The 20036-nt window shown below is 39.5% G+C and overlaps 2 protein-coding genes across 4 annotated transcripts in view; one reads left to right on the top strand and one right to left on the bottom strand.

The window, feature by feature from the left end:
* Nucleotides 1–14929, top strand: part of fgf14 (fibroblast growth factor 14) — a 108635-nt gene extending 93706 nt beyond the window's left edge. For all 3 annotated transcript variants that reach the window (XM_036003974.1, XM_036003975.1, XM_031285316.2), the window contains exons 4-5: nucleotides 9620–9818; nucleotides 11190–14929. In XM_036003974.1, coding sequence (XP_035859867.1) covers nucleotides 9620–9818; nucleotides 11190–11332 — 342 coding nt within the window. In that variant the 3' untranslated portion in view covers nucleotides 11333–14929. The remainder of the gene's footprint in view (nucleotides 1–9619; nucleotides 9819–11189) is intronic.
* Nucleotides 14930–15018: 89 nt separating this feature from the next.
* Nucleotides 15019–20036, bottom strand: LOC118495622 (integrin beta-like protein 1; the record flags this gene model as incomplete). Its single annotated transcript, XM_036004454.1, has 3 exons — nucleotides 15019–15504; nucleotides 18044–18157; nucleotides 19862–20036. Coding segments are annotated over 3 exons (378 nt in total), but the record flags the coding sequence as incomplete, so codon positions are not given.

The raw sequence follows: 20036 nt of genomic DNA, 5'->3' as shown, positions 1-20036 counted from the left end.
TCGTTCTAGCGTTATGCACAACCATGCTATAGTTAGCCAAGCAAGTAGCAACTATAAAACTTTGAATTTACACAAATAGGCAGAATTACCTGTTGAGAAGAAAGCAGGCAACTTCGGTGTCCCTTTTAAAATCCTTGCTCCTTATGAGCTCTTTCCGTCTTGGAAAAGCCACTCCAATATTAACTTTGGTCTTGTTGCTTTGCCTGTTGCGTTGTTGTTTTAATTCTTTTTTTTAACTTCCTTGGCGACTCCGTTACATGTCCTCGAGAATAGGCGCAATCCTCCATTTTCAACAGGCTTTCAAGTCTGCCGGCACTCGCAAGTAATCTTCTCCCCCTCCCTCCCTGGCATTCGTCACAGTCAGTGCTACTGAGTGAAAAGCGCGAAAGGCGGAGGTATGTCCCTCTTTGGCTAATGTATTTTAAAGATGGAGGCGCAACATGGTGGCCGTCATTCGAGTGACTCGCCTGAATGCATTCTGAAAGATTCTAAATGGCAGATTCTACGCTTACGAGAATACTTTGATTAGTTGGTGGAAGTAATTACACATGAATGAGCACATATTTGTGAGAGAACAAAGGTGTTTTTGCTAAGAACTGTGTGTGTACTTATATAATGCTGTCGCATCTACAGTAGATTATGCACTGCCAACTACTGCCAATGAATTATAACCTCATTGTGACTATTTCATAATATTACCATCCATGACGACCTCATACATGCGTCTCAGAAACACAGGAAGCTGTAATCTGTTGGGCTTGATTAATGTATAAACTTGGCACATTAAATCTGCGCATAAGCGCATGTGGGTGTGGCAACCAATACAAATCCTGTTTACAAGGGGAAATATATTATTGCGATTATCCTGTGGATGGTCGTTGGGTTTTTGCATTAAAGGATCATACCTGTACATTTGTTTTAGCTACAGAATTACAATTCAGTTATAATTTATGTTTTGCTACCCATAGTTAATGCATGCGGTACATATTTAGAATTTTTTGGATGATTTTTTTTTCAGCCATTTGTTTCCAATAATTTCTGTGTGATATGAAAATCAGTAAGAAAATTCCTAAAACTTGCTCTAACCCCTCGACCACCAGGTTGCCCTGACCAAACACTTTGACGAAACAAATTCAAATAAGATACTGCAGAGGAAATTAAAATACAATTCTTTCTGCCATGTGAGAGCTACAATACAATCACCTAATAGGAAAGACCCTTACACATCCTAAAAGCAGCGGGGGATAACATTGTTGGTACAAATCACCAATTTTTTACACATTGTAGACTTTTATTGTACAATTGTATCAAAAATGTTATTTTAGTGTGTGTTTAGACATGCATTAGATGGCACAAATTGAATTGTATTTATTTTATAAAAGTGGCAGAAATCAACATACAGCACATAAGAGGTTTTATTGGAGATTTGCATGTTCAACAAACAAAAGTACTGTTAAATGTTTTGGTCCCCACTGACAATTCTCAACAACAACTGACGTTGAAATTCTTGCCATGTTCCAAGTCCCCTGTCAAACCTTTGTGCTTGTATTTGTGGTAAGCTGTGCTGCTCAGGCACAATTTCATGTCAAAACTGGTACCAAAATTACACCTTACTGCATTTCATCTGCATAAATATAACCTCTGCTGTGCCTTTTCACCCACTTAGTGTCAGGGATCAGAGCCACAAAATTGCCACACAAAATAATTATCCTTCAGCCAGATGAGGGAATTATTTGTAGTTTCATTGCTAAAATTCTGATGTAAGTACAGTTCAGCTCTTGCCTATAGAACATAACAGGTAGAGTATGCTGAATCCCAATTTTTATTTATAAAGCACTTTTTAAAAAACACAGTTACAGAGTTCTTCACTGTACAGACAACTATGTAAAATGATTTCATCATTCTAGAGAGCAGGACACCCCTGGCCCATCAGCCTGTGGTAAGATGATGGGTAATATTTACAAGCATGGGCCAATTATAACCCTTTGAATACACAGACAACACTTAGTTGAATCAATTCATTGTTGGTTTTGGTCTTTTCATGGGTGTTGACAGCAATAAGAAATCGATAGAATAGTGCAAACTTTATCCTTTTAGTCTCAGCAATGTCTTAGTAAAGTTTTTTTACAACTCTTGGCAGGGTAGTTGAACCCCTTGGCTGTAATAAAACAGAGAGCGGCCTGAATTTCTCTATTACCAACAACAGTAACAAAAATGAAAGTAGCCCCAGAAGCTCGACTAACAACAAAAACAGCAGCATTCCCGCCACTGCCACTAAAAATAAAACACTGTTACTAACATGAGTGAGAAGACCAACACATTGAATGTTAAAATCAACACTTGCTCTCTCCTCACACGCTGCAATCTAGTCATATATAAATGAATGCTCAGTAGAGCATCAGAGAGCTGAGATGAGGAAGATGTTTAATAGCAAAGTAACAAGAGAGGGAGAGAGTCACCGTTAAGTGAATCTATGAGAGGACATGCACTTCGTCTTTCAAAAAATCTGGGACACTGTTCCTGAGGGTGTAATCAACACAAACAGAGCAGAGACACAAACACACAGAGAGAAGAAACTGCTCCATATCTGGAGACGCCTCTTACATTTTTCTTTCTGTATGTCCGCTGTAACTCTAACTCCTGTACAATGAGCATCTGTTTTTTTTTCTTGTGTGTACTTGGACTGTGTGTGTGTGTGTGTGTGTGTGTGTGTGTGTGTGTGCGTGTGCGTGTGAGTGTGTGACACGTCTGCTATATGTCATAAGAAATGACTAGCCAATCTAGCAAAAATCTGGCTGCCTTGATACCAATCTGGCATCAATTTACGGATCAACAGCAGCAGAGTGGACACACACATGCACACACACACACACACACACACACACACACACACACACTAAAAGTACTTGAAACCCCATTGATCTAGGCGTGGGTGGTTGTGCTTTGTGTTTGTGTTTGCTCACCAACAGGCTCTCTTATAGTGTTGTGTGTTTTTATTTAGTATGAGCAACACATTTGTTTTCTCTTTCAGACTTTATTTTGTTCTTCAATGATTTTTTTCTAAAGGCTTACAAAATTTGCCACTTTTCAGCCGTGGCTCTCTGTTTGTTTTAACCCCAATGAACCTGGAGTTTGAGTATCATGTTCTGTTTACAACTAGTTTAGGCTGTTGCTTGTGTACTGTTTTTCATTGCAGCTTCAAAACATAACTTATTGAACAAATAATAAATAAATACATAATTTCAAGATTCCAGTAGAGAAAACAGCAAATCATTTCAGCATTTTGACACATATTTCCCTTGATGGTTACCAGGAACCGTGAACCGTTCACTGAGAAGACAGTTGTTTGGAGAATTTGGTGTTTAGTCAGATCTCATAAGACATACATATTTAGCTTTGTGAATTATTTTCTTACTACTCAAACTAAATTGGTTGTGCTTGAAATGCAGTTTGCATTATTTACTGCATAATCTTTACATTCATTTTGGCTGCAACATTAAAGCTGTAGTGCGTAGTTTCTGTTTCCTCCATGAGGAATTCTAAGTAATGACAACAGTCTGTCATTGCATCCACATGCAGTTGCTTGTAACCAAGGAGGACACGGAGGATTAAAAAACATGAAGGACTCTTCAGAAGAGGTAATTATCTTCACTCGAGTTTCTGTGCGCGACAGTCACCGGACGACACCAATTTCTGACGTTCATTAATATAAAAAAGTTACGCACTAAAGCTTTAAGTTGTCCTTTAACTTTTTATTGAATTTACTTTTAAACATGTGTAGAGTCTCTTATGTGGCTCGCAGAGAGCTGCACACCAAGACAGACACCCTTAGGACATTTTTTAAACCCAGATCGTGACCCAAATCTTTATTGGACTTTATTGCATGTCACAGGTTGTGTCTTCCACTGAGATTAGCAACACTTGTGTGTGTGTGTGTGTGTGTGTGTGTGTGTGTGTGTGTGTGTGTGTGAAATGTGCGACAGGAGCTGTACTAGGCCAGTGTTAAAGGGTCTGTGCCTTCAGGGAAACTTTATTGAACACTTAAGTACTTCTGCCGGTCAAATACCTTCAAGGTGTTAGTGCTTTTTTGTCACCATTTCAGTAAAACCTATATTTTTGCTCCCTTGCAACATCAGCATGTTAAGGTGACTGTATGCACTAACCGCAACAATTCATTTGATTAATGAATTAATTCATTAAAGCTATAGTGTGTAGTTTCTGTTGCCCCCATGAGAAATTCTAAGTAATGACAACAACACTGTCGGCGCATCGACAACACGCAAGCGATCGCGCACCACCCCCACCCCTCCGCCACACAGGTGCTGGTAGTTTATACCATCAAATCAAGGAGGACACGGAGGATTAAATAAACATGACAGACTCCTCAGAAGAGGTAAACTAATTATAAAGCTGAACGCTGTTGTCCTTTCTCAGCGGTGACGTAAAACCCATCACTCAAGCTTCTACACGTGAATGTTGCCAGACTACACCATTTACACATCCATACTGAGAAATACAGAGAGAGTTGTGTTCAGCTGAATTATCAACTCATTTGGCAATGGTTTGAATGTAATAGACGTTAATTAAATAGTTGCACACTATGGCTTTATGTTTTTGTTTAAAATTAGTCATAATCATAATTTAAAAATGTTTTTTTCTATGTCATTCATGAAACGAAAATTGTCTTTTTTGCATCGCCTATGAATTACAGATGCCTTCGTCAGTTGTAGCTAATAATTTGTTACAGCTCATGTGATACAACATTTCACTCAGTGTTGCAAAACATACACTTATGCTGTCTGCAGATCCAAGTATCAGAAGGCAAAGTCAAGGAACATTCCTTTGACTTTGATGCTCAGCCAGGAAGCCTCCTTGATCATACTTTGACTTTCTGTCATATAAATCTGCAGTCTGTTGAAAGTATAATCTTTTTCATAAAAACATACCATCACTGTTGAATACTGAATATGGCCTTTGATTAAGTTTTTGATTAACCTTCAAGTCATCGTCATGTACCTTTAAACATGAGTGAAAGTTTTTTTAATTTTTATGTTATAATCTATAATCTGTCATATCAGCACCTATGCTTCCAGTCATGTCATATGTATTCAGATCATTCAAGGTACAGAAAAAAAAGGAAAACTGAGACTGTACATCATCTGTGCACACAAGTCATCCAGCTGTTTACCGGTGACTCTCCTCATCTGGTCGCTGTCTCCTCTTCCTCCTCTGGGTTTGATAATCAGACAGGTCTGCTGAATCCCCCATTGTCTGCACACACTGGCGACGTGACTCTTATACATATGAGAGCGGCTTAGCATTGTGAATGCAGCTTAGCTTTCTGGGGGTTGACCTTTTTCCACGGATTAATAGGTTTTATGCTGGCAGCATTAATAAACAATTTCTTGGTTTTTCACAGTAGGGTAGTGAGCAGTCACTCTGCATGTTAATGTGTGTCCCCCTCCCTATACGAGCCTCCTCTCACCTACTTTTAGGCAGTCATGCTCGGCAAACACGACCCATTTTGTGATTTTTTTCCAAAAGATGTTTGTTTCAGAGTGACTCTCTCTGCTCTCTTGTGTTGTAAAGCCTATTCGTTCTTTTTATTTCAAAAACTCCTACTCTCTTCATCTGTTTCTGTCCATTTGCTGCTTTTTTATGTTTTCTGTAGAAACTGTATTCCTGTCAAGACCTGCCCCTTCCCCTTAAACACACTACTTTCTCTCTCCTTGTCAATTTCAACCTTATTTTGCCGCACCTTCTTGTGATTGTTTATCTCTCCTTTATTTTTGTCACAGTCTTTTTGCCTTGGTGACTGGGGCTGATTATGTGGGGCTGAGCAGTTTTGGCCCTCACGCTGTCTGTGGCCAAGGTCAATTATGGCCTTCCCTTTCAGAGCAGGGAGCTACTGATGTGGAGTGCCGGGCAGGGAGATTGAGTAGGAAATTTTTTTTTTGATTTGCCACTGGTGTGAAATTGTGCGCTGTGCCCGACTCTTACTCTCCTTTTTCTTCTTACTCTCCTTTTTCTCCTTCAATGTCACCCGTATTTTTCCAAAATATTAGTTTGATGTTGGGTAGAATTATATGGCAAGCAACTCTCTCTTATTTGTTTGTATGGATACAAAGGGGATGCCCAGTTGACATTGACATATCCTTATTAGGTTGTTATGGCAAATTTGTCAAGTTGCCTATTCACACATCTAACAATGTCTGACATATTAGTGAAGCATTACTGATCCCAAATGAGGAAGAATGACTGAAGGAAAGAATCTTTGTTGTTTTGTGACAAGATGAAGGAAGAATGTGATAAAAGCATTCGTCTTGTCATTGACATTTGACACACTTAAAATGCAATCAACGAACAATGCGTCTGAAGTAAGCTGCCTTCGCTGCTCTGATAGTCAAACTGATTAAAGTGACTGACATCAAGCAACATTCCACAAACAAACCACCTCCACTTGCTCTGCCTCCGTAAACAATTACCCAGTTTTTGTGCGTCTATGTGAAGGCGTTTGATTAGCCACAATTATGGCCTCGGCACCAGCTTGTATGATTAGTTTGACTCAAGGCTGTTTTGTATGTGCAGTATAAGTAATCAGCGCTGGGCCATACCTGGACCGGCATCAAAATGATGTGTCTAATTACAGCAGCCAACCAACCTGGTGCCGCTTACCTGATGAGGAAAAAATATAATGAATTACCTCATTGAGGCAACTCAGGGAACCATGAAGGTAAAACTGTTTGCCTTCTAATCGGCTCAGCAACAGAGTTTACTTCAGCATGAAAAGAGCATGTTTAAACATTCTTTCAGAGAACAGAGGTTAGGTTTAACAAATGAAGCAGTGCAATGGAGACATTTGTTCTGTGTTGTTGGCTAGAAATCCCCCAAACTAGTTTTTTTCTTATATTATTTGGGACATATTAAGTTGTATTTGCTGTATACGTAGTAGAATATCCTATTCTGTCCAGACAGGGCACAGACCTCCCTTTCTGACAACTTGGACATAATAAGCAGCCGTTGAAACGGCTGCTCGCTGCTGACATACAATACATCTTAATGTGAACGATAAAATGAATAATGATGGGGTCGAGTCTGTGCATCGTCCAGAGGGACCGTTTTATTTATATGATATAAAACATGCCAGACAGGGTTCATGCTCAGGGTTTTAGGCTCAGTTTTTATTGCTTCAGTCTGCTGCGTGCCTGCCGATTGCTCTTCTCAGCTATTGTGGTCCACTACAGAAGCAACTAATAAAATACTGTAGTTTTGATCCTAATCCCTACACTTGCCACTAGAATAGTCTGAAGTTTTTTCTCTTGCACGATACAACTTTATTGTCAGTTTACACTGAAAAATATTTTGCGTTCCCGAGCAGCTCCGATCAAAAAAAAGAAAGAAAAAGAAATATACAGACAGAGTTAAACAACAATTCCACATATAGTACAAAGATAAGGACATATCAACAGCCATGACAAAGAAACATGATATCCTCGGGTCCAGATCTTAATTGACAGCACATTGTTTAATTGTGGATAATGTAATCAGTGGCAAGACCGACCAAAGTCAGGACAGTTTTGCTTGTTTCTCGCAGTAATTGCAATGTGAGTGACATCTCAGCTGATGCTGTTGCTGTTGTTGTTGCCCACGAGTCCTCAATCAAGGATAAAGAGGACACTTAAAATACAGCCGGGTGCTCCTCAGGATCATTACGGTTCGTCCCAAGTGTCTCTCTGCTCCTTCCTGCTCAGCTCTGCTTTCAGCTAAATACTGTCTGGAGGATAAGCTCTGACAGGATAATTCACCAAAGGGCTAATCACACCATAATCATGGCATGGTGTGTCCTGTGTTCAAAACTGAGCATTTAGCCCATGCATTACATCCCGTGCAACTACAGTACAGGAGATTTAGTCTGGTGAAACAAAGAAATGTCTCTAAGAGCTATTATAGAGAAATTAAATAAAGTGATTTTTTTTCTCAACTGATGACAATGTCATCAGTGGTCAGTCCACCACTTTGGTCCAGATAGAAATATGTCACAACTTTTTCGTTGATTTGCCATAACATTCTATACAGACGTTCATGGTGCCAAGAGGATGAATCCTACTGACTTGGTAATCCCCTTACCTTTCCTCTCGCACCATCATCAGGTCAAAATCTTACTTTGATTTATAACCAAATACCTGCATAACAAATAACATTCCCATCAGCATTAAGACTGTGAAGACAGTAAACATTATACTGTATCTGCTAAAAATCAACATGTTTACATTGTCATTGTGAGCATGTTAGCATGCTGACGTCAGAATTAGGCACAAAGCAACACTGTGCTTGTGCAGCCTCACAGAGCTGCTAGTGTGGCTGTATAGTCATGTCAGTTTAGGGATATCAGTTTTAAGACATTGACACATGCTGCAGCAATATTTAGAGCATAATTACCTTTCACAATTACCCATATCATTCAAACACATTCATCACACAGACACATAATCGAAGAGGTCTTCTTTTTCATCAGAGACTCTGAAGTAATTTACTACATACAACAAAAGCATCCTACATGATCTAAATGTTGCTAATTTATCACAAAAAAATTTAAGTATTCTTGATTTTGGGTCCCTTGAGAGTCTTCCTAAAGGCATTGAGAATCATGGCAGCACGAGCTGCATCAAAGGATTTTTTTTACATACGTTTACTGTCAGTAGTTCTGTGACCCAGCTCAGTGTGAACTGCTCACAACAGATGTGATAAAACTCTCCACTGTGATGAGTGTGCTTTGATTAATACACCCCATTGAATGCCTTTATTTTTAGCCTGGCAGGGCGGACAATGTGGAAACGCTTTTTTCACCCTTCTGGTTGGAGATGAATGGGCAACAGCAGAGAGAGATGTGGCGCCTCGGTGTTCATTCGTCATTGCCAGATTGAGGTGTTAAGGATGGAGGAGTCACTTGATTAGTTCTATCATTATTCGAAGTTCAGAAGGCAGTCATAGACAAATTGCTAATAGAAGACAGTATTTGGGATGTTCCCATTTGTGTTTTTACCAATTAAAAAATGTTTCAGGAACAGGGACATCTAGGGGGCAATGTGCTGATATTTCCAGTGCTGAGGTGCTGGGGTCAGTGCCTAACAATATATACTTTCTGCCGGGAACATGAGCTAATTGACTAAATGAGTGTTCTCACATCTGATGTCAAGGTTAAGGCCAAGGAGGGAATGAGAGTTGCATTTCATCCGAGCAGGTCATTAGACTCGGCTTGAGACATGATTATAGCGAGATAGACTCTGCGGCGCTAATCCTTTTCACGACAGGTGGAAGCATGAAGTCCATTTCACCTGGCGAGGCAGTTTCTGTGTCTGCCATACAGTAACATTATTCTACACATTGTGAGCGTGAAATAAATTAGGCATTTGTCCTGGTGACCTCCATAAAAGTTCAAATATGAATTATGAATCTGACATCTGTTTCATTCTTACATAATATGAACCATGAATCATTAATTTGAGTCCACTGGAATGTCTTCTACATGTTCTATTCAAATTAAATCTTCTATGTATTGTTTTTGGTTTAAAAGGGCCAGTTCTTCTAATCCGTCTGGTGCTTGTGTCTGTCTCCGCAGGAACTATTCACAGCGGAGTGCAAGTTCAAAGAGTCGGTGTTTGAGAACTACTATGTGATCTACTCGTCTATGTTGTACAGACAACAGGAGTCGGGGAGAGCTTGGTTCCTAGGGCTAAATAAAGACGGTCAAGCCATGAAGGGGAACCGAGTGAAAAAAACAAAACCAGCTGCTCACTTCCTGCCCAAGCCATTAGAAGGTACGTACTATAATACTCTAGCGAGTGACTTCAGATAACATTTAAAAACAGCGGGGTTAGGGTTAGTTATATATATGTCTGATGTGGTGTTAATAGCTAGAGCTCGTTTTTGGTTTTATTTCAAATGAAAAAATATATATTAAAAAGTATATTTTCAGGATAGGTGTGGTGATTTTCTATATTTTTCTTTTTTTATTAGCAATTCCAATAAACGACTGACCTTCATTCTGATGAATAGGGCACTATAGTTAATCAATCCCACATACACTATACTGCTGCTTTAAATGCTCACTAGACTACAGCACTAAATGTGTATTAATCCGCAAGTGAAAATAGTCCCTGACAAATGCATTATTTCCTCCTGTTTGAATATTGTTTGCTATAACTACAGTGCCCAACTTTTTTAGGGAATTACAGATTTACTTCAATCAATCAAAGTATACTTTCATGATCTGTTTTTAAATATTTTCATCATTAGGAAAGATGAACTTGGGGCTGAGTTGGAAAGAATTGAGAGATGAAATAACATTGTAATTGGCTTTAGTCTTTTCCTGAGATTTGTTGACATTAAGAATAATTCTAAATATCACCAGCTTTATCATTTAAAGGGTCGGAGTGCCTGAAAGAGCTTTTTAGCTGTCAAAGTTGCAAAAGACCGTGTTACTGTAACCAGTGGTGTCTTTTTGCAGCAGGAAACATAACTTTAGGTGGAGACATAAATAAATCTGGATGTATTGAGCATGACTACCCTTGTTAAATAACAAGACAGATGCCCAATGCTATAAGGCATGATCATATCTTTAGTAATGGTATGGTTTGACATATTTTTGTATTTATATGCTGACTCGCTTTTCTGCAACTGTAAGCATACAGTGTAGGAGGCAGGATAGCTCTGTAAGTGCAGTATGAAATGTTGATAGTCCAGCAGATGCCACCATCACTCTCGTCAGCTACCAGCCTGATTGCTTCCCATCATTTAAACATGGAATCAAGTTGAAGTGTCCTGTCAGGACAGCTGTAGTCTAGTGGCTGTAAAGTGGAGGATAATAAGACACTTTTTGCTGTTTTGTTGAAAAGCAAGTGCTTAGATTCAGCATCAGCCCTGATGGAGACAGGAGCAGGTCAGGATGGTAGAATTAAGCCCATAGGCAAATAATATCGTCTTTTTTTTCCATCTATAAACTGCAGGTTGTCTTCTTTGAAGGTTTTGAGGAATGTCTGTCTGTATAACAACCTTTGGAAAAGTGCACAAGTATTGTTAAGCGATAGATGCTCCTTCAATAGTTGAAGTCGAAAGTGCAGAAAAGATGTTCTTGCTAACAGCTTTTCTCTTGTCTCTCTGCTTTCTCTCCTTATCATCTGATTTTCCAGTTGCCATGTACAGAGAGCCATCGTTGCATGATGTTGGAGAGACAGTGCCCAAGGCAGCAGTACCTCCCAGTAAAAGCACAAGTGAGCCGGCAGTGATGAACGGAGGTAAACCTGTAAGCAAGCCTGACAAGCCCACCACATAGCCACACCTGACCAGTGCCCAGTGAGTGTGTGTGTGTGTGTGTATGTGTGTGTGTGTGTGTGTGTGTGTGTGTGTGTGTGTGTGTGTGTGTGTGTGTGTGTGGAGAGGGGGGGCACGTGACGGACGCAGGGCTTTTCCTGACTAGACTCCAAACCCTCTTTCTTCTGTGGATCATATCCAGGCGAACCTCCCTTCCTCTCTCCTCTTGCTCCTTCTTTCTCTTTCTCCGCCTCACCCTCCCTTTCTCCAGCTGTCTCAACATGGGCGCATGGATTCTGAGGCGGCTGAGAATTTCCAGCACAGGAGGGAAGAGGACCTCTGATCATGGAATGCCTTTAGATTCCTCTGAAACTGTGAGAATTTATGTGAATAACGCGTTTCACAACCACACTCGTGGTACTTTGCTTGCTGACAGTTCATTCAAGAAACCCTCCCCCCTCTCTATAATGCCCTGTTGCAGCAGAGTCTGTGTACCTTCAGATCTATTTTCTATACCACAGTTCACCAGCTATGTTCTGGGATAGAGACTGTATAGATAGATTAAATATTTGGACTGTTGTCCTCTATTTTTTACGAGTATGTTCCCCTCTCCCTCTCTTTCTATCTCCAGTCACACACTTTTCTCTTTGTCAAGTAACCTACAAAAGATAAAAACATTTTTCAAGGGAGTTGTGTGATTTTCTTAGAAACACATTCACACAGATGTGGCATAAAAACAGACATATATATGAAACGACTTATTCAAATTTCCATCTACAACATGCACACACACTTACAAGACACAAAGTTTGTGGGGAAAAAGCAGAGATGTTGCTTTTACAGCTGATAAAAACACACTGGAGGCTGCAGTCATAGTTGATTAAGTGCTAATTACCTCCACTGCAATCAATGCGAAGAGCTCCCAACACACACAAACACACACACACACACACACACACACACATTTATAAACAGATGTGTGTGTGGGTGGGAGAGCGCTGTAAGGAATGGTGTATACATATCACTATCTAAGTCCCACCAGCGGTTCAGTCCGCCTTCTCTGGTAAAAAGAAAACCAGAAGTCTATTTTTCTTTAATCTTATTTCAGAGCGTGGGCTCTAGGAATATCTCTAGGCCTTGTAGGCCTCTGTCCCTCACTCACCGACTTCTTTGGACTATGAGGCAAGGCTTGTGGCTTTGACCCAGATGGTCTATAACTGCAGCACTGGCAGCCATCTTATGGCAGCGTCTTCTTAAAGCCAGAAAACAACATGGCTGAAAACCAGTAGGTGACATTTATACTGGCTGCATCCCTATTTGGTTCAGCAAACTAAAGCATGGGCAAGGTTAATATTGTGTTCTCTCTTCTTGCAGCAGTTGTACAAGAGATAGCTTATATTGTAACATTTTCACTGTATAAAACTTAGGGAAAATGACTATTCTAAATCATAACTTTTTAAATGACTAGATATTGTTATTATTATTATGATTATTATTATGAGAGGATTTGTGTCCTAGCTCAGCATGCAGAGTCCAGTACTGATCATCTTGGCCTATCACGTGGCTGTTTGGACCTTGATTCCCGGCATGCAAAAAAAGGTTCCCAGTCCCCACTGGGCCAAAGGTGCCTCACCCACCCAATACATCCATGTATAGGACACGTAGCATTATCCATCGAAAAACCACACTCAGATGTATTCATTCTGAAATGACCAAAGTCTTTTTTCATCCCAAGACGAACTGATTCTTTACAAAGAAATCAAAATCCGATTCAATTCATCGAAAGCTTTCACTGTGATAGCATTTTGTTCTGTCCGAAAGAATCAACTATGCCCAGACCCCCAACGGTCTTTGACTGATGTCATTTTGGAGAAGTACGAATACCTTGAATTAATCACATGCATGTATTTTCTATAAGGAACAAGGTATATGGTTATCGTTCTTCACCCTGTGTATGCTGAAGAGCACTGAAGTTTGGTGTGGGAGTTGAATGGACATGTTGTAGGTTACAGTACACTCACAGCTAAGCTGAAGGTAACCCATTGCACGTTCTGTTTTTGCATTTTCATTATGATGGTTAGCAGTTTATCAAAGCTCTATTTGATCAATCAATTTATTTATTTTTTAACATTTGTCTTGCTTTAATGATTTTTTTTCCAATAGTTTTTTTTGATAAGGTTTAGAACATCAAGTAGGTTGTTGCTGCTGTGTGCTGCTAAAACTGCAATTACATAAAGAAATAGATTTGGTAAATATAGTTTTCTGAGTTTATTGGGATTACACATGATAATTTCTTGTTACAGCACATTAAAGCACATTAGTTAGAATTCAAGTTCTGTCTGTACAAAGCTGTTCATAACAAAAATGGTGTACTGTACACACAAAGGAGCTGGAAACCACTGTAGTTGTATTTGGGGCTGATGTTCTGTCCTCGTTACAGCCAATCATCTCTTCACTCTTACAAACTCTACATGCTGGGCTGGCTGCTGCTCCAGCCTTGCAGTCCAGATAACTGGCTCCTCCAAGGCTGACTTTATTTTTGTAAATGAACGGTGTGTAAATGTTTATCTCTGTTTGGATCTCTGTAACCACTGTTTTTTTTTGGTTCGTCCTTATTTTCTCTCATATACGGGTCGTGCGTGATGTCGTCTCCTGATACCGATCATGTTTGCTTTGTTCTGCCTATCTTCAGATGTGTTCCAAGAATGTTTTAGCAAACTTACTTTCTTTATTGCTTCGGTTTTTAACCTCTTTTTTTGTACGTTGTCCCATCTGTTGCATGGGGAGAGGATGGCATTGATGAACTGCATGTAGTAGGCTATGTCTATCAAGAACTGTTGGTATGTACCGCTAATTTTACATACATATATGCAACCAGTTTGTCTACACTATACAGTTTGTTTGTTGTATACACACATACAACATATTGAATAAAATATTTATATAAAAGGTGTACTGTAATGTCAGTAACATACTTAATGCAATATAGTGTGCAGTATATTATTGCACCTGTCATTTCTTGATGGGACAAAGAAAACAGAGGGATTGGCTAGTTTAAGCATGAAAAAGGCCAAAGTAGAATTTACATTAAATTTTCTTTGTGACTTCTTATCGGTCCTCTTTTCAAGTGGTGACTGAGCTCTTGTGTCAGTGCAGCTCTCATCCCCTGATGCCACCTTTTTAAGTGACATGGGCATCCAGCATGCCACAACTGAACTATGTATGCCCTCTCTCTGTTTCCTCCACTTAGAATTTTTCCTTGTCAGTAGTATGTGTTGAGTGAGAAATGTTCATCACGTACCTTCAGTACAGTGTGGCTTTCATGTCAGATTGTTTGGTTTGATTTCCCGGTGGAGAAGATTAGGCACTATTATAATGATTTATTTTACAAAAAAAAAAAAAAAAAAAAAAAAAAAAATATATATATATATATATATATATATATATATATATATAATATATACCATTGCAAGTATGCCCATTGGAGTTATGTCATGTTATAACAAATTTGTAACCATGTATGATTAAGGTCTTCGCATTGTTTTCCATGCAAAATGTTGTGTCATGCTGCACATTTAATGTTTTATTATTAAAAAGAAATAAAAACCTCAAACATTAACTTGTGCCTCGAGCTTTCGAGTGAACTTTCAGTCCAATTTGGGAACAACACACCACTCGGTACCGGTTAAAAACAGATCTCCGCCACAGTATCCAAAAATGTAACTTTAATAATTCTTCCCTTTACAACATTTGGATTTGTCATGTACCTGCATCCTATTATGTGTAGCCATCTTGAATATGTAAGCGTTCCTACATTATAAAAAGGTAAATTATACATAAAGCTGTTTTGGAAACAAATGTTTACATGGTAATATGTTTCTTTTACACCTACAATACCCACTTGTATAAGGATCATTTGTAACCAGTACAATAAAAGAAGGAATGCTGTTAGTGATATGCAGAATTACATCCATGTTTAGTTTTTTCTTCTCCCTCCTCTCGTGGTTTTCCTGGCTGTGGCGTTTTACCAGCCTAGTCGTGACCACCGTGCTCCTGGTCGCTCCGGGCAGCCAGGCCTCTTGTCTCTAACACTAGTGTCCTCTCGTCAGTACTCCGCTTCCACCCAGATTTCGCAAGCGTTTCCCGTCCAGCCGTCCCAGCACTCACAGTTGCCGCAATTGCACAACCCATTCCCTGTGAGGAGATGTGAGAAGAAAAGCTGTGAATTAAGAGCTGTGCCATCATGCCTGACCTTTAACAATGTTCCTCTTTTCACACCCTGCTTCCCTGGGTGCAGCTCTCTGTTGGGGGGTGGAGGCCGTGGTTTTCCACTCCTTTTTCCCACACAGCAGAGGATCAAACTCCGATTTGATTAAGAGAAAAAAGCCTTCATACGTACGATATCCTCCACTTTTATATAAAGCTCAGATATCCCAAAAGACTTCCTTTTATTAAACTGTGGTTATACAATAAAGTCCAGAAAAATTGCTTGTAACAAATAATGTTTATTTTATGTTCAAAAGCAAAGGAAGAAATATTGTTGTTAGAAGTCTCAGGTAGAAGTTTGGGGTGGATTAAGAGATTAAGAAGTGTGCTACAACTGACTTCAAAACAAGAGACTGGAGTTCAAGTTCCATCTCCAGCAATTGTTCCCTAACCTCAGCTAAGTAGCTCAACTGTCCAACCAATAGCAGAGCCAGATCAGCAACATGATCATACTCGTTGGATTGGGACTCACTGACAAAAAAAATACTCTTTAATTTAGGTATGAGGACTTTTTCATTTAGGTATGAGGACAACCAGAGTGGGATAACACCCTACTCTGAATGTGTTATTATCCCGTAGCCCCAAGCTCCCCACAAACTGAGCTGTCAGACAGAGGATGTCGAGGTTAGAAGGAGAACTCCTGCTGGCCTTATGTCACACAGCTGAAAAGACATCCACTGTGAAAGATCACTGTGGGAGAGGAGGGAACGTGGTGATGGACAAATAATTGGATTAAAGTAAGGTGAAAAAACAGAAGGCTGCAGAGATGGATAAGTAGGTAAGTGGAATAATGATAAAAGTGAGCAGAGCTGCCTGTTAATCTGCTGAATCCGGGGTGCAGACTAGACAGACCTTCCTCTCATTAAAAGGATAAGGCTGGGCTTACTCTATATAGTCTTCTTATTATCAGAAAATCCCATGAAAAGACCAAAACCAACAATGCCTTAGTCTGTCTCTCAAAACTTCCTTAGTGCACTCACCCACAAGCCCAGCAAACCTTAAACAAGCAGGAGTAAATAGTGCATTTGTTGGGGACTATTTTCATCTGCAGATTAATAAACATTTTGTTTGCTGATTTACAGCCTGTTTTAGAATGTAACTTAGTACTGTACTTAAGTTAAAGGTACTTGTCCTTAACTTGGGTATTTCAGTTGTATGCTACTTTATACTTCCTCATTTCAGAGGGTAATATTGTATTTTTACTCCACTTACAGTACTTTTGGCAGCTTTAGTTATGCTCATTTGTGCTGTTAATACTTGTCTACTTTGTATAGTTTTAATGCAGCAGTCTGTTAATGTGTTAATATTTTTACTTGAAACATGATGATGAAACATACTCCTTCCATCACTGTATACAGCACCAGGATAGTGTATGTGGGACTAAAATTAAACTACAGTGTGTGTGTTCATGGTAGTGAAGGAACATGTCACCCATTGCCACGGTGTGGCTCGCTTATGCATTTTTTTTAGTTTTTGACAAGAAAAGAGCTCTAGGGCACAGAGGAATACGATAGATCGGGCTTAGGATACAAACATAATACTTGTAAGTAGGTACTGTAATTCTTTGTTGGTTTTGGTGTTTTATGGGACTTTATTGACCTTACAGAAATGAGTATTACCAGCTCAAATGGACCACCCATATTCTCACTGGTGTAGAAGAGGGAGGCTCCTGGTTCACGCTCTCCTGAGTATAGACTCCGGAACAATGCTTAGTTTAAATGGGAATTCACTCAAACCAACAGACAATTGTGTTACTGTATTGCTGATACAAAAACATTTCAGGTTATTCTAGATATGATGGGGAAAAAAAGTTGCTGAATTTGTCATATTCAGTGCATGAAATTAACCAGCAGGAATTCCTAATACGCTGAATTTTCCACATTACGGTTGTATGGGTAATGAGAATCTACAGTTTTGAAGGGTCCATGATGCAGAGTATCTCTGTGGAAAACTTGCCATTAACATGGAAAGAAAAGGACTCCATCACTGCTTGGCAAAGCAGTTACTGCTTCTACCTGCATATTGAAAACTTGCCTTTTACGCCATTATATTTACAGTAGTTCATGCATATGCACATTTTTACATATATACTCCAGTCAGTATGATATGGTAATCCAGAACACTTACCAGACATTGCCGCACATTTCTTTTTTTTCGTCCCATTTTCCACAATTTTAGGCAACATTTGTCTGCATCTGGAACCACTGATGCTCATTTGAATGACATTAAGGCTGACATTTGGAGTCATAGAGTCATGATGAGAAACACTTCTGAACAGCTGTCCAGATTTTGACAGGCCCCGGGGCAAAAATAATTATAAATATGTACTGAGATTTTCATTATCAGTGGGGAGAAAACGGCCCCTCTGGATAGACAGCTATACAGAGTGAAAATGTTTGTCTGTGTGTACAAAATCTACAGATACAATGGTGCGCGTGCATGCGTGCATGTGTATATCTTACTCTACCTGTACAGATGAGGCCATCATGTTTGTCACACTCTCGGTCATCACACTCGCAGTACTCTCCGGACACCCACCAGTCTTGGGATGAGCACATACATTTGCCACAGTGACAGGAACCTGCAACACACACACACACACACACACACACACACACACACACACACATACACACACACACACACACACACACACACACACACACACACACACACACAGTTCATTAACATCTTATTTTACTTACCCACTGAGTAATATATTTTTTTTCAACACCATCCCCTTACTGCTTGTGTTTTTTAATACATGCTGTTTGTATTATTTCCTGTAAATTCTTTATTTTACACAGAAGATTAATAGTGTGGATATGAGATGTCCCCTGGGGAAACAGCTACTAATATACTTTCGCCACCAGGAAACCAATCCACCCACTCTTTAAAACTCCCTCTCTTTCCCATCAGTTATTCCTCTCTCTCTCTCAAGGGCAGCAGCAGGATAATAAGGTATTAAGGAATGATATAGGGAAACAAATCTACTGCTGTCTTACATTTTTTTTCTCCAAAACTCACACCAAGAGGTCCAGTAACTATGTATTCAATCCCCACAATTTCTATCAACATACACCAGGTTACAGGAACCCACTATGAGAAGTGGAGGCAGACAGAGAGGCAGGTGGAGTGAGAGCAGGAGAAAAAGTAAAACTAATGTGAGAGAGGTGAGACAAGGGAAGGAGCTGAGGAAAATGTTTCTGTCTGAATGTAGTGGAGCATGGAGAATGAACATGCTCATCTTCATTTTCACACCCTGCTCGGCTCGGCAGAGCTGGACCCACTGCAGTCCGTCTACTGTATTTCTGTGGATTTAACGCTACGCAACAGAGAAGGAATTCTTTTGTGTGGTTTAATTTGCCAGTTAATGATACATACAATGTAGTGATACTGTGCAGTCTCATTATAAATGTATAGGTTACAGTTGTCATACAGAAGGGCTGCAACTTGTTTTTGAATAACCATTTCATCATTTAGTCTATAACATGTCAGAAAAAAGTTGAAAATGCCCCAAAGGTGACCTTCAGATTGTTTGGGTACATTAACATTTCCAAACCAAAGAATATTCAATTAACAATCATATGAAACACAAAAAAGCACAAAATTGTCCTATTTGTTTGGCCTTTCTGCATGATACAATTAGTTAATATGGACCTTTTTGTTGATTTGTTCCCTGCCAATCAACTAATAATAGTTTCAGCCTGACAGGAGGCTATCTGAGCCCATTGGATTACATTAATATAATTAATTATTTATTAACCTGTGACAGAGCAGCAAGGTTGTGGGTTCAGAGTGAAAATGTTATGTTAATCTTGTAAGATCTGTTTTAAAGCATTGCTATTGGTTTAATTACTTGGTACTATTCGATTGTAAAAAAGTACAGTATGACTGCATATCAAAGCCAGTCAGTGTAAGATACGGCCTAATCGTGATGGTGATTGAGTTGTTTCGTAAATTTGTGAATTTGAGATTGGGGCCAAGACAAATATGCAGCATCTTAAATGAAACTTGACAGAGGACGTTAAGTAGAGATTGTTTTCTCAAATGCTTTTTGTACATGAATGGTCCACTGTTTCTGTTGCAGTGGAGATCAAAAGAGTTGAAATATTTACATTTTAATTTGGGTAAGAAATGAAATCTATTGTTTAATTAGCACAGCAAACAAGGAGTGTATGTGCAAGTAAAGGATCTGAATACTTCATCCGCCACTGCCAAAAAGTAACTTATGGAAACTTTTACTTAGTATTTACTTAGCAGTATTGAAAAACATCTTGCTCACCTTTTCCACTGCACATGACACCATCAGAAGTCTCACAAAGCTCTTTGCTCTGAACGTCACTCATGTCACAAGACCTGGGGAACTGGCACAGCTTCCCGAACCAGCCCTCCTTGCAGATACAGCGTCCACATGAACAGTAACCGTGACCTGGCGGTGAGGGCAGAAGGGCCTTTAT

Source organism: Sander lucioperca, chromosome 8 (assembly GCF_008315115.2).
Source record: "Sander lucioperca isolate FBNREF2018 chromosome 8, SLUC_FBN_1.2, whole genome shotgun sequence".
In the NCBI taxonomy this organism is placed as follows: Eukaryota; Metazoa; Chordata; class Actinopteri; order Perciformes; family Percidae; genus Sander; species Sander lucioperca.
The sequence above is the reverse complement of the archived record's forward strand: the minus strand, read 5'-3'. Positions and strand labels throughout refer to the sequence as shown.